This window comes from Mus pahari, chromosome 16, assembly GCF_900095145.1.
Source record: "Mus pahari chromosome 16, PAHARI_EIJ_v1.1, whole genome shotgun sequence".
NCBI lineage: Eukaryota > Metazoa > Chordata > Mammalia > Rodentia > Muridae > Mus > Mus pahari.
The window spans coordinates 7,630,818-7,643,666 of record NC_034605.1 but is presented as its reverse complement, the minus strand read 5'-3'; the positions used below and the strand labels follow the sequence as shown (position 1 = coordinate 7,643,666).

Here is a 12,849-nt window from a genome sequence, read left to right as displayed (position 1 = left end):
AAGAAGAAGAAGAAGAAGAAGAAGAAGAAGAAGAAGAAGAAGAAGAAGAAGAAGAAGAAGAAGAAGAAATAATACTGGTTTTATGTGGAAATAAGAATTTTCCTTCTAGAATTTTCTAAATATAAACAGACAGTCATGAAGCAGGAGCAGTTATCACTCTTGTTTGCGGCACATTGCCTGTATGTGCACCTGTGTGAGTGCATCCTATGTGCATGAGTATAGGCCAGAGGAGGATATCACATGTCTTGATCAATATTATTTCCTAGAAAAGATTTCTCACTGGATCTGAAGCTCAGTGCTTGGAGGTTGGTTGGTTAACTGGCTGGATTTGGCCAGGCAAGCCCTAGTAATCCTCCTGGTTTTGTCCTCTTGGTGTTTGGATTCTAGGCATGCACCATTCACCTTTTAACCTTAAGAGCTGGGATGCTTGCACTCCCATCCCTCTTATTCACTGAGCCAGCTCTGTGGTCCAGTACGTTATGCTTGTAAAATGCAACTCACCAGTAAACAACTACTAAGAGAAGAACAGTCAGTCACTCTGTCCTGTGCTACAAGAAGGAATCTGGATGCCTCTGCCCCCTTTCACAGAAAGAACTTGACACAGAACTGAGTAGAAGGGAAAATTGTCTCCCTTTGGTTTGTCTACAGGGTGTGTCTATGGGGTGTGTCTGTGCCTGCTCCTTGCGGGCACACACTGCATCTACCTACCTTTGAAGACTTACTCAGTTCACTGTGGAGCAAAGAGCAAGAAGCCAAGCAGAAAACCCACCTTGGTCACTGATGCAGGGTAGATATGAAAAGGATCGCTTATATGCAATGTCTCCAGCCGCATCCCCACTGTAAAGAAATGGCTTTGCAAGTCTGCATGGTCCTGTGGGGATAACAACGATCATGTTAGAGACAGCATCATGAATTAACTTGACAACAGTCTGGACTCTGTTCTTAAAGCATTGTCTTGAGTGACTGAAATCTGAAGGAAATAATTAATTCTCTCCATTTCAAATTTCTAATTATTGCAAGAGAGTGTGGATTTAATTATTTTCTGCAGGCTAAATTACTTTCCCAAGGAAGAGGCAGCATGCCTTCATTGGCCATGCTTAAATTTACAGGAAGCAAAACAACTCCGCGTGCCAATACATTGCTCTGATCTTGTCAGGTGCTCACTGCTGAAGCCCCACACTATAAAGGTGGCCACCAGCCATCTGAAACCCAGCAGAATTACCTTCAGAAAAGAGCAGGGCCATTTGCCACCAAATTACATGACACAGCATCCATCTGTGGGAATCACCTATTCTCCTTCCAAACAGGCTAAGAGCTGGGTGGGTCACTGGTTAAGTCCATAACGCTAGTGCTCATGAGATGCCCGAAGCTGCCCTGGGGACATCGGAGCCTGACTCCTGCTCAATAAAGATGAGCTTTGCATCTCCTTCTCAACCGGTGTCTGCCTGCACTGACCCCTCCCTGAAACCTGATGACAGAAGCCCTGGGGCTCCACTGCTTCGTCCAGAAAACAAATCTCAATATCTTCTTCAGCCACACAGCTAGAGACGAGGTTGACCGGACTCAGAATATCAAAATGCATCTTGCTGAATTGGAGGTCATCTTGTACTTCACACTGGGTGTTTGTAGTCAAGGATAAATAAATGAATTTACAGTCCATCCCTGAAGTAATAACACGTTCAAATAAAGCTTACCATTCCCAAGTATATCAAATGAATATGCAGTAAAACAACAACAACAACAAAAACCCCGGGGATCTATTGCTCTCTTACATCTGGAAATCTCAAGTGGATTTTAAATGAATTCCGTGATACCATAGCCAACTCTCAGCCAACACAACTAGAGGGAGTCTCGTGATATGATGGGATGTGCCTGTATTTCAGCTCTCACCCCAAAAGCCAATCAATTAGACTCTGTCCGACAGGAGACCAGAAAAGAGGAACTCCTTTCGAAATTCTCCACCAGAGGACCTGGGAAGGTGGTTCCTCTGATAAAGTGCCTAATTCAAAAGCATGAAGACTTGGATTCAGATCTCCAGTTCCCATGTAAAAAGCCAGCTGTTGTACGAATGCCTCTAACTGTAGAGATGGGTAAGTGGACACAAATGAATCCCAGGGCTATCTGCCCAGCCAGTTTACCTGAAACAGCTAGCTCCGAGCTCAGAGAGAGACTCTGTCTCAAAGTTAAGGTCATGTAATGTTATAGAGGAAGATGCCAACGTAGACAAGCAAGGGTGCCCCCCACACACAACACCGCTTTCTCCCACCCCACTTAAGGTGTGGTGACTTACACATATAATTCCATCACTTAGGAGGCTGAGGCAGAAAGACTGTAAATCTAAGGTGAGCCAGAGCTATTTAATGAGTTCTAGCTCCAGCTTATGCTACAGAGCTAGACCCTATCACATAAAAACAAGAAAAATTAATTAAAAATAAAATAACTCTGTAACAGGTCACCATTTTGTCAGGGGGTGGGGGGAGAATGTTAAGTGTCCATATGATCACAAGCTCACTTTAACTTGTGCTGTGTGCACACACACACTTGTGCAAATGTCTATGGAAGACAGGAGGGGCACCAGAACCCCTGGAGCTGGAGTTATGGGCGATAGTGAAGTGCTTGATATGGGGGTTCTCGGGAACCGGTTCTGGTCCTCTGCAAGAGCAGCAAGCACTCTTAACTGCAGAGCCGTCTCTCCAGTCCCAGCGCCATTTGCTTCTCATATCCTCATTGTGATCTATGGAGGTCTTTGTAGCCACAGCTACAGAACACACTCAGCGTCTGAGCGAAGAGATTGGTGCCAAGTTCAGGGAGGAGTAAACAGAGGAAGTGCAGTCGGGGGACATTCAAAGGACCTCACTCCATTCTAAACTTTTATAAATTCCTTCAGAGGTAAACCATCAACACTATAAAAATTACATGCGGAAGGAAACACCCTTACATGCAGGTGGTGACTTGGGTTGTTTGTTTATAAGACGACCTTTATAAAATCCTTAAGAACTGACAATCAAACACTTTATAAAATTATAAGCCTAAGGAGAAAAAGCAAGGAGAAATTCTTCAATACAGGTGCGGCTGCAAACAAAGCACTTCCTTTGAAAGGCACTTTAGAAAAATAAAAGGAATTCAAAGCACCAGTCCAGGGATTTAATGTGAATTAGCACAGACTAACTAAACCAGAGCTACAAACTGCAGGCTCTGCGGCACAAGAGATAAACACAGAATTACTAATTGACACCTGAATTAAAAGATTAAAATCAAGGCTTCCCTGCAGACACCAACACCCCCAGTTCTTATGGGTGAGATCTGAGTCACACATGTGGATTTTACAGGTAAATGTTTTCCTCTTTTAAACAAAACTCTTTTTATCGTTTTATTCTGAAGTTACAATCAAACATCCTTGAGTGTCCTTAACAAGTTTATGCATTTATTATTACGCTATGTTGCCAATACAGACCTGGGGCGCTCTGCACACACTGGAGAAGGTGCTAATCTCTCCAGAGCCCTGTGTTAGCTTCTCTAGAGTGATATACCCCACTACTAAGTGTGCGAAGCTGCTGGGCTAAATCATCTTGCTCACTCATCATAGCAAATGGTCACTTTTTAGCTGCCTTGAATCTCTAGAGTTCTCTGTGGAATTTTCCCTCCTCCCCACCCCCACCCCCACCCCCCACCCCCAGACAGAGTTTCTCTGAATAGCCCTGGCTGTCCTGGAACTCACTCTGTAGACCAGGCTGTCCTGGAACTCAGAAATCCGCCTGCCTCTGCCTCTGCCTCCTAAGTGCTGGGATTAAAGGCGTGCAATTCCAGTTTCTTTATAAAAAGAAGCTGTCAGCAATCCAGACTTCTGGTTTACCCCAGGCTTAAGCCCTCAAACCCAGTATCTATACCAGCTCTGCTTTGCATATGTTTAACACCATTCTCTGCTCTGCCAGTAGAGCCAGCTTTCCAAAGAGAGCTGTTCCATAACTGTAAAGACTTTCTGTCCCAGATCTTTAATTTGATGTTGATCCCTGACTAGAAGATGTCTTTGGCTAAGTCCACACCCATCCAACTACAACCAATGCTCCCAATATTACATTGAAAGTTCTGTGGCTCCAGGGAACTCGGCATGTAGATTAGTCCCTTATCTGGTTCTTTATCGTGTGCAGTTCTCTAGTGAGAACCAATCAATGGCTGCCTGTCCTCAGAAATAAAATATGTAGTGAGGTATTTCTTCTCAAGAGATCTAAACTTGTGCTTGCACCATCTCTCAAGTCTACGTTCTTAAGATCGGGGAGGGGGGTTGGAGGGGTAATGTGTTCTGTACTTCTGTCTCTCTGTCTCTGTCTCTTTGTCTCTCTGTGTGTTCATTCCAGAAGTCAACATTAGCTGTGTTCCCTCAACCACTCTCCAACTTTATTCTTTGAGAGAGGGTCTCCTACTGAATCTGAGGCTAATCCATTCAATTAAATGGCTGACAGAACAATAAACTTTAGGGATCAATCTGTCCTGCGCTCCCACTCTTTCCCTGCCCTGCCCCAGCACTGGAGTTAGAGGAAAGTCTTTAGGATAACTGAGGAATTTGACAACAGCGAGTGCTCAGATAAGTCAACAGGTTTTACTTAGGTACCAGGACATCCATAATCACTTACGTGCTTACCCCAAAATATGGCAGAGGGTGGCTGGAACAGTGGCTCAGGGGTGACAAGCACTTGCTACCCAGTTACGAGGACTAGAGTGAATTTCATCACCCACATAACAAACCCGACATCCCACATACACCTGCAACCTTGACTTAAAGGCAGGGCAGTGGGACAGAATGGAGGAGCCATGGGCCTTACTGGCCTCCGACTTGCCTTAGAAAGTGCAAAAGCCACGCTCAAAGGGGGAGAGACATTTCCTCCAAGTGACAAGATGAGTGTAGAGAAAGATAGTCACATGCAGTGCACACAGTCACAAAAACACATCACACACACACACACACACACACACACACAAATACTGCACTGCATGAGATAAATATTTTTAGTTCCAACATGCTAGTTTTTGGTCTACTGGGAAATTAAACATTGCATTTTCTCTTCAAGACCTCAATAATTTGCATAATTTTTAAGAATAGGTTTCAGTAAAATTAAAGGAAGGTTTTAATTAGTACTATATCCAAATTGTTATATAATGAACTCTGAAAACTTTACACACATCAGCATATGTTACACTTTCTTTAAAAAGCCACTTGTGTCATAGTGGTTCTTTTTTTTATTTGAAGAATGGATTAATGCTCATGTACTTGTTAGAAAACGACTCATAATATTAATTTCATCAAGAAATGACATCAGAATGCCAGCATTTATTAAATCAATAGTATTATTATGTTTCAACTCCATCATACTGATTTGAATTTAGCCAGTGAAATATTTATAACAAAAATTTAATGAAAAAATCTATACGCTTAACAGGGATAAGCTTTTCCATTTTATACTCACAGCTGTAAAAAGCAATTTTTATCTCCAAGTGGTACATTCAATCAAGTTTAAAAAATGATAATGAGAAACACAATGCTAGGTATGCCACCCTGATCCACAGAAGTCATAAAAGGTGATTATGTCAGGGCTATTACATGGTGAGGTCCAAAATGCCTAAGCCACAAGCATTAGGAACATCTCCCTCTGATTAACACCTGGCACCATGAAAACATTGGCAAGTAGCAAGTTATCTCCTCTTTCGTAAAACACCAAAAGGAAAAAACCAAGGGAACGAGGTGGTAGCTCAGTGGATAAGCAGCTTCTGGTGCAATATTGAAGACCTGAGTTCAAATCTCCTGACATCCTTGTAAAAATTCCAGGCATACAGCACACATCTGTAATCCCAGTGGTTAGTCTGCAACAAGTGGATCCCAGGAGCTCCCTGGAAAATGACTTCTGGGTGCAGTGAGCGGCCCTCTCTCACAAAATGAGGTGAGACTAACATTCAGTGCCACTGCTGGCCTTCACAATGGCATGCACAGGCGAATATAATAAAATGCACATGTGTATGCACTTCTGCATATGCACATAAGCACACACACACACACAAATATTCCTGGTATCCCATATGTATGCATAATTGAACATTGATTTCTGCTATTTTCTTTCTTTAGCTCACTTCCAAGAAGCCAAGGTGCCTTTAACACACCCAAGGTAACAGTCTGGAAAGAATGTGCTGAAGGGGGACAAGGATTGGGAGAGGCTGCCCTATCAGCTTCACACCCACCCTAGCCACCTTGGAAGACACAATTAACCAGATGCACCCCTTTAGCTGGATGCCCTAAATGCACCTCCACTGTTGCCATGGAAACAGGAGATAAATTCCGAACTATCTTCCAGTAGCAGCACCACCTCTCAAGGAGGAAGGAGTCAACAAGGAACAATGCCCCACTCAGGTGACTGTCTATACACCCCTTTCATGACTATAAGTCACAACTCCCCAAGGATCCAGCCTCTAGCTGACACTTGGCATGGTGAACAGACTGTAAACTGTAAGGTACCAGCCACCTGTCAGCCATTTCCAAGACTCTCCCACAGGTCACACTTGCTCCTAGTCATAAAAAATAATCCATTCCTTAGGTGACATATCTCAAACTAGATGCTATTAACTTTAGGGACCAGTTTATCCCTTCTAGAGAACTGTCCCGTGGACTGTAGGATATTTTGCCAAATCTTTGGCCCACTAGATGCCAAAGGCACAGAATACCTCACTGTGACAATCAAACATCTCCAGATTGCCCTTCAGTGTGGAAGAGAAGAGCAGTCAGATGTTTAACAAGATACCTGAAGCGTAGCTGGTCCCTTGTCTCTTTTCACAAACCTTCTCAGAATCTTTTATCTAATGCTTCTGCCTTTCCCACCAACAGTAAGTCACCAGAGTCTTACTGCCCCAAGAGACTCACAGACCATTTCTTGTACCACTGATCAAATTGATGCTCCCTCAAGATAGGGAAATCTTGTCTCTGTCCCTGTCTACACTACAAGTTCACAGCTCTTACCATCTGCCCTCCTACGGGCATCTCTCTGAAGATGCCATGTTAAAAGATGCTGGTGGGTGTAAGGGGATACTCACAAACACACCATTACTCTGAGCAGGACACGGGTTTAAGAAACAGCAATTAGGAAAGATGCACCTATAGGGACATCCTCCTGGAGATGGGGTGGTAGGTATGGGATGAGGAACTGAGGGCAGACTCCAGAGATTTGCCTGTCTCCAATGCACACACACACACACACACACACACACACACACACACATACACGGTTTCAGAATGATTCTGCCACACCCGGGTTTTTAAGTGGGTTCTATGGATACAAACTTGTGCCTGTACAACATTCACTTTACAGTAGGTTGAAGCATCCAAGCCCTGTAACTTACACTTCTTTGAAGAGGAAAGGAGAGGCATGAAGACAACTTAATATCAAACAAATGGCCTTAACCAGTCCTCGGCCACAAACCCCTTCGCTCTGTTTATGAAACGTAACAAATTCAGAAGGCAAACACAAAAGAACGGATTAGCGGCACCATGTGCCAGCATACCAAACTAGATTAGCTGCTATTGCAACTCTTTATTTACAGACTGCAAAGGTAAAAGTGCATTTAACTCCCACAGTTACCGAGGTATACTATTGAATCTGCTGAACAGCGATATGTGTCAAAGATGTCAGAAAGTGAACCATGCAAGGACACCAACAGACTAGAAATCTTACTGAACTATAGTCTCACACTGTCTTGTGATGGACCACCAGCAAGACAATGCCCCTCAATGATCCTAATCATGGGCCTGAAACAGTTCTACTGACAGCAGACACTGTAGGCAGTGTGATGTCATAGGGTGGGGACCCCATGTAAACAACTGTATTGTGGGGCATATCATAATACAGAGCACAGAATACCTGCCCATAGAATAAAAGACTGTGTTGTGGGTTTATATGCTTGCTTTCCCATATTTCATTGCTATTTTAGAGCACAGCCTTCTATTGATTAAAAGCGGGATACTGTAAAACTTATGTTACATGAGAAGCAGCCCCATGCACCTCCTGTTTACCACACATTCTGCCTGCCTGCACAAAAAGGCTGTGTCACTCGACTTCCACCATCTGGCTTCATAGAAGAACATTCTGGACTGTTCTCACAATGTCAAGACTACTAGAGAATGCCTTTCTCAGAAGACAGCTCCATTGTTAAATGGATGCGCTCAGACCGATCATACATTGTTTTCAGACAGGGTTTTAACATGTCCTAGGCTGGCTTTGAGCCTGCTGTGCTGGCCAAGTCTGGTCTAGAGCCTCCGTGCTCCACTCAAATTAGCTGAGATTACGGGTACGTCACATCACACAGTCTATGTGGTGATGGGAATCGAACCCAGGGCTTTGTGCATGTTAGGCAAGCATTCTACCAACTGAGTCATGTCCCAAACTCCCAGCTGTACTTTTGATGTACTAGGAGTCCCGATGAATTCAAAACCCATTATCCTAACCTCTGTGAGAGTCACAGATAACTGATGAGGAATTGGCCAGATTCAAGAATGAAGGCAATGAAGGTCAAACTTCCCAAACAGATCAGAGGTAGGAGGATGAGGGGGGTGGTTGAATGGGGAAAGCATTTGTGTGGGAAACATGAGGACCTGAGTTCTAACCCTCAAAGGCTACCAAAACCAAAACCAAAACCAAAAAAAAAAAAANAAAAAAAAAAAAAAACAAAAACAAAAAACAAAAACTTAGCAAAGTCTCAATGCCATTATAATCCAAATCTTGGCAAGGCAGGGACAAATGGAGACCTGGGGCTCACTGACCACCTCAGCTAGCTGAATTGGTGAGGTCCATGTTCAGTGTAAGACCATGCCCCTAAAACTAATGGGAAGAGCAACTAAGAAACTAACAAAGCGTTGACCTCTGACCTACACACACACACACACACACACACACACGCACATGCACACACACACATACACACACACACACACGTGCACTCACACACAAAGCTGCTTATTTAGGGCTTACTATTAATTAGGTTTGTTATTGCCATGTGTGCGTGTGCAAATTAATATGCAGAGGGAATACAGGAGAGGTTTTAAAACTTAAGAAAATGACACACTAGACTAGACGTGAGTCACTGAAGGTAAGACTGAGCTCTCTCAGCGGGAGTCAAGCCCTTGACATTTCAAGAGCATGATTGGTAAGATTTCCTAGAATGTGGTTTCTGTTTCTATGGAGCAGAGATGCTTTCTTAATTTCAATTCAACCCTGACATCCTTCTCCTGCCTCTCCCACCAAAGGGCTGGGACTGCAGGCACTTGCTACCACATCATGTATATGCACTGCTGGAGATGAAACCCAGGGTTCTGTGCACGTTAGACAAGCACGGCCTAACTGAGCTGTATCAACAACCCTATGCCTCTCTGTATATCATTTTTCAGGAATAAGTTACAACCAGAATAGAAACTGTTGCGCTAAATGTTTTGTAAACAATGAAATCCCTTCAAGCAAGTTTTTAGGGAGAAATCCTTAGTTATTTTCCAATAAAATACAGTTTCTAATATCCCTTGTTTTTCATTTTAACGTGGGACATTAACTACTCCTCTTTCAATTGAGCTTACATTTTGAGGATTATCTCTATTTTCAAAAAAAAAAAAAAAAAAAAGGTCAGTGAGAATTAATTCCTTCAAACTGGGGCAACTCAAAGTGCTTCTGCATTTTGCCTCAGATCCAGGTGAGGAAGGGCAGAAAGCCTAATGGTGAGCTTCTTGGGGTGTTGTTTCTGCTCGTGTTCCAGCAAACAGTGACTGACTGCATGAGGAGACACAGAGCGCATGAACGCATCGACCAAAGAACGGGGCCGGCTGCACGGAATGAGAGCCACTGTACCGACATGCCTACTTTATCTAAAGTGTAAAAATAATAAAAAGAATTGCCTGAAAAGACTGTTCGTCTGTCTCATAACGGCAGAACACCATGGCAATTTTCTGTAACGACATGCAGCCCGGATGAGTCACCGCTCAATGACAGAAACAGAAGTAGAGCCCTGCTCCCTGATAAACACTGGTGACAGTGGGGGACAGAGATGTGGTTATATATATATATCATCACTATCATGTGTCTGTGACAACTGACCAGAGCTGGAGGGAAGGCTCAGTTGGTAAAATTCTTGTTGTGCAAGGAGAAGGACATGAGATCCCTGACACCCATGTGTAAAGTCAGACCATGGGCATGCAATCCCAGCACGTAGGAGGCAGACATAGAAAGATGGCTTCAGCTTGTTGGTCGGCCAATCTGGCCAAATTAGTGAGTTCGGGGTTTAGTGATAAATACTGTCTCAAAAAATAAGGGGTCGGGCAGCTGAGGAAGGTACCCAGTGTTGACTTTTGTCCTCAAAACATACTAGAACACATATGCACACATGTACCCATGTGCACATTTATACATACATATACCACACACACCACAAAAAAAGGAAGTACAGGAGCAGGGCTGTCAGTCTTACAGAGATGTGCAAATGAATACTGCAGGGACTCTTAAAAATATATTTGAGAGAGAAAGAAATATGAAGCAAGAGCAAAGACACTCTTACCCTCACCACACATGTCCCTGTAATTCCTCTGATCAGAATCACCTCTGTGTGTTCAGTAGAGGGACACAGTAGAGCTTGTTTTTATACAGTCACTAAGTGTGACATGTGGTGGGATGGGGTAGAAGCGTTGATCTCCAGCAGGTTCCCATCTACTGGAACCCAGGAATAGGACACTCAGGTGCAAAGAGAATCTTCACAAATGTAATTAAGCTGCACTCATTTGGAGTTAGCATTAGTGCTAATCAAATGGCCGGTGTCTGTATCAGTACATGGAAATGTGGACAGACAGACACAAAGAGACAACTAAGGTCATGTGAACATGGGAAGGTAGAGGCAAAAGCAGACTGTCATCATTACAAACCAAGGGACTTCAGGTTCAACAGGTGGCTCCAGAAGATGGACAGACCGCCGAACACATTTCTCTTTGGGTGGATTCTGAATCCACGCACAACCTGATTAAAATTACGTTATCTAATTAAACTTGATTTAAATGAATTTAAACCTACAGATGTGTAAGAGACCATGTTGTCTAGACTTATGCTGTCTAGAACTCACTGGGTCCATGGCAATTTGTTACAGTAGCCTTAGGAAACAAACTTCCCAAGACTTACAAATTACAAATTAAATACAGACCTCTTGCAAGTAAGATTAGCTTGTCCTTTACTCTTCCGTGAAGTGTAATCAAATTTATGGAAGTATCTTGCACATGCTAAGAACACAGATACTCATTGCAACCAGCTTTTATTGTGAGGTGCCTACCACCCCCATCCATACTCCTGCCTTGTGCTAACCCTAAAGTAGTATTAACTACCAACTCTTACAGTGACGCTTAGCTACAGCAAAATGTTGAATAAGGTGATAATTCGGAGAAGGTAAATTATCAAAAAATAGTCTGAATTCTCATAGGATGAATTGAAGGTAAGGAAAGAAGATGATTATATTTTAGAAAATATAGACCAACTTAAATTAAATCCTGGAATCAGGGCAACAAGACATAATGGTCTTTTGCAGGGAGTAGCTGTTCAATAAATGTTTAATGAATCAGTTCCTTTTTTAATTAAAAACAGATCAAGATTATTAATGTTTCTGCCTTTCAAGTCTTAATGTTCACAATTCTAAGTACAGTTATATGTTCAATTAATCTATAAATATATTAACTCAGAATTTTTAAATCTAGTGAGTTAAATGTATGTGGTCCATTCAAGAATCTGTTCATTTATTTGACAAATAGTTATTAAGTGGTAGGAATTATGTTTCCAGCCATGTACAAAACATACAGCCCCTTTCTTCCTGGAGTTTCACGTTAGGCACAGAACCACAGAAATGACTCCGTATCATTGTGGCACAGGGGCTGCCACAGAAACTGGTCATGGAACCTTGTTAAGGCTGGGGACCCAGGCCAAGAGTCCGGATACAGAATTCTTTAGAGGATTTAAATTTTCAATTGGAAGATGAGTACTAATTTGACAGAGAGAATAACACTGATACAAAGGGAATTAGAAGAACATAAAAGACCTGCTTGGTGGTACCCCTGGACTCCAAGGAGGCTCCGACCGACCGCAAGCGCCATACTAGACTTGACAGGCCTTGGAGACAGGAGGCAGCAGTGTTTAGCATAAAACCCTCAACAACAAAGAGTTCTGAAAGCCACAACTGCCAACTAAGGTGTCTGCCAAAACCCACCTCAACTTTATGTCCTAAACAGGAAGTCTACCTGCAGTGAGAGGAGTTTGTTTTGGTTGTAAGAGATGCGCCCAGCTCCACAGCCAGCACCGAGGTGTGGGGAAAATGAAAACAGCTGACAGAACAAGGACCTGATTTAACCAGTTCAGCAAACCCAGAGCGGAGCAGAAAGGCCCAGAGTTATCCCTGTCAGCAGTGTGAACTCTTCACCAGCTGCCTGCATAAGCAAAGGCCAGCAAGGTCTCACCAAGTGTGGACAGTGCGAGCCCACCCTGGGAGACCCAACACCCTCTCCCTAGCCTCTCAGAACAAGCAAGAAGGCAATGCCAAGCTGGCCAAGTGACTTTAAAAGCGTGAAGAGTTTGACGGTCCACTGCTGTTGAAATATGCTTGCTACTCCAGTCACTGCTGTAGGAGGATCTGGCAGAAGCCTGGTATGTAGTAGACACTTCAGAAAAAGTCTCGTCAGCCATTGAGAAAACTGAGGCTAAAAAAATATACCAATCTCTTCGCCACTAGCTAGGTTGGAGCTGGAGTGAGCTCACTCTCTCTCTCCTCCTCTCCTCTCCTCTCCTCTCCTCTCCTCTCCTCTCC

The 12,849-nt window shown here is 43.3% G+C and overlaps 1 protein-coding gene across 4 annotated transcripts in view; it reads right to left on the bottom strand.

Moving 5' to 3' along the window:
- The window catches only part of Sfmbt2 (Scm like with four mbt domains 2), a 186,876-nt gene that overhangs the window by 97,407 nt on the left and 76,620 nt on the right, over nucleotides 1-12,849 (bottom strand). For all 4 annotated transcript variants that reach the window (XM_029547654.1, XM_021215581.2, XM_029547653.1 and 1 more), the window contains one exon: nucleotides 770-871. In XM_029547654.1, the coding sequence (XP_029403514.1) occupies nucleotides 770-871 (102 nt within the window). The remainder of the gene's footprint in view (nucleotides 1-769; nucleotides 872-12,849) is intronic.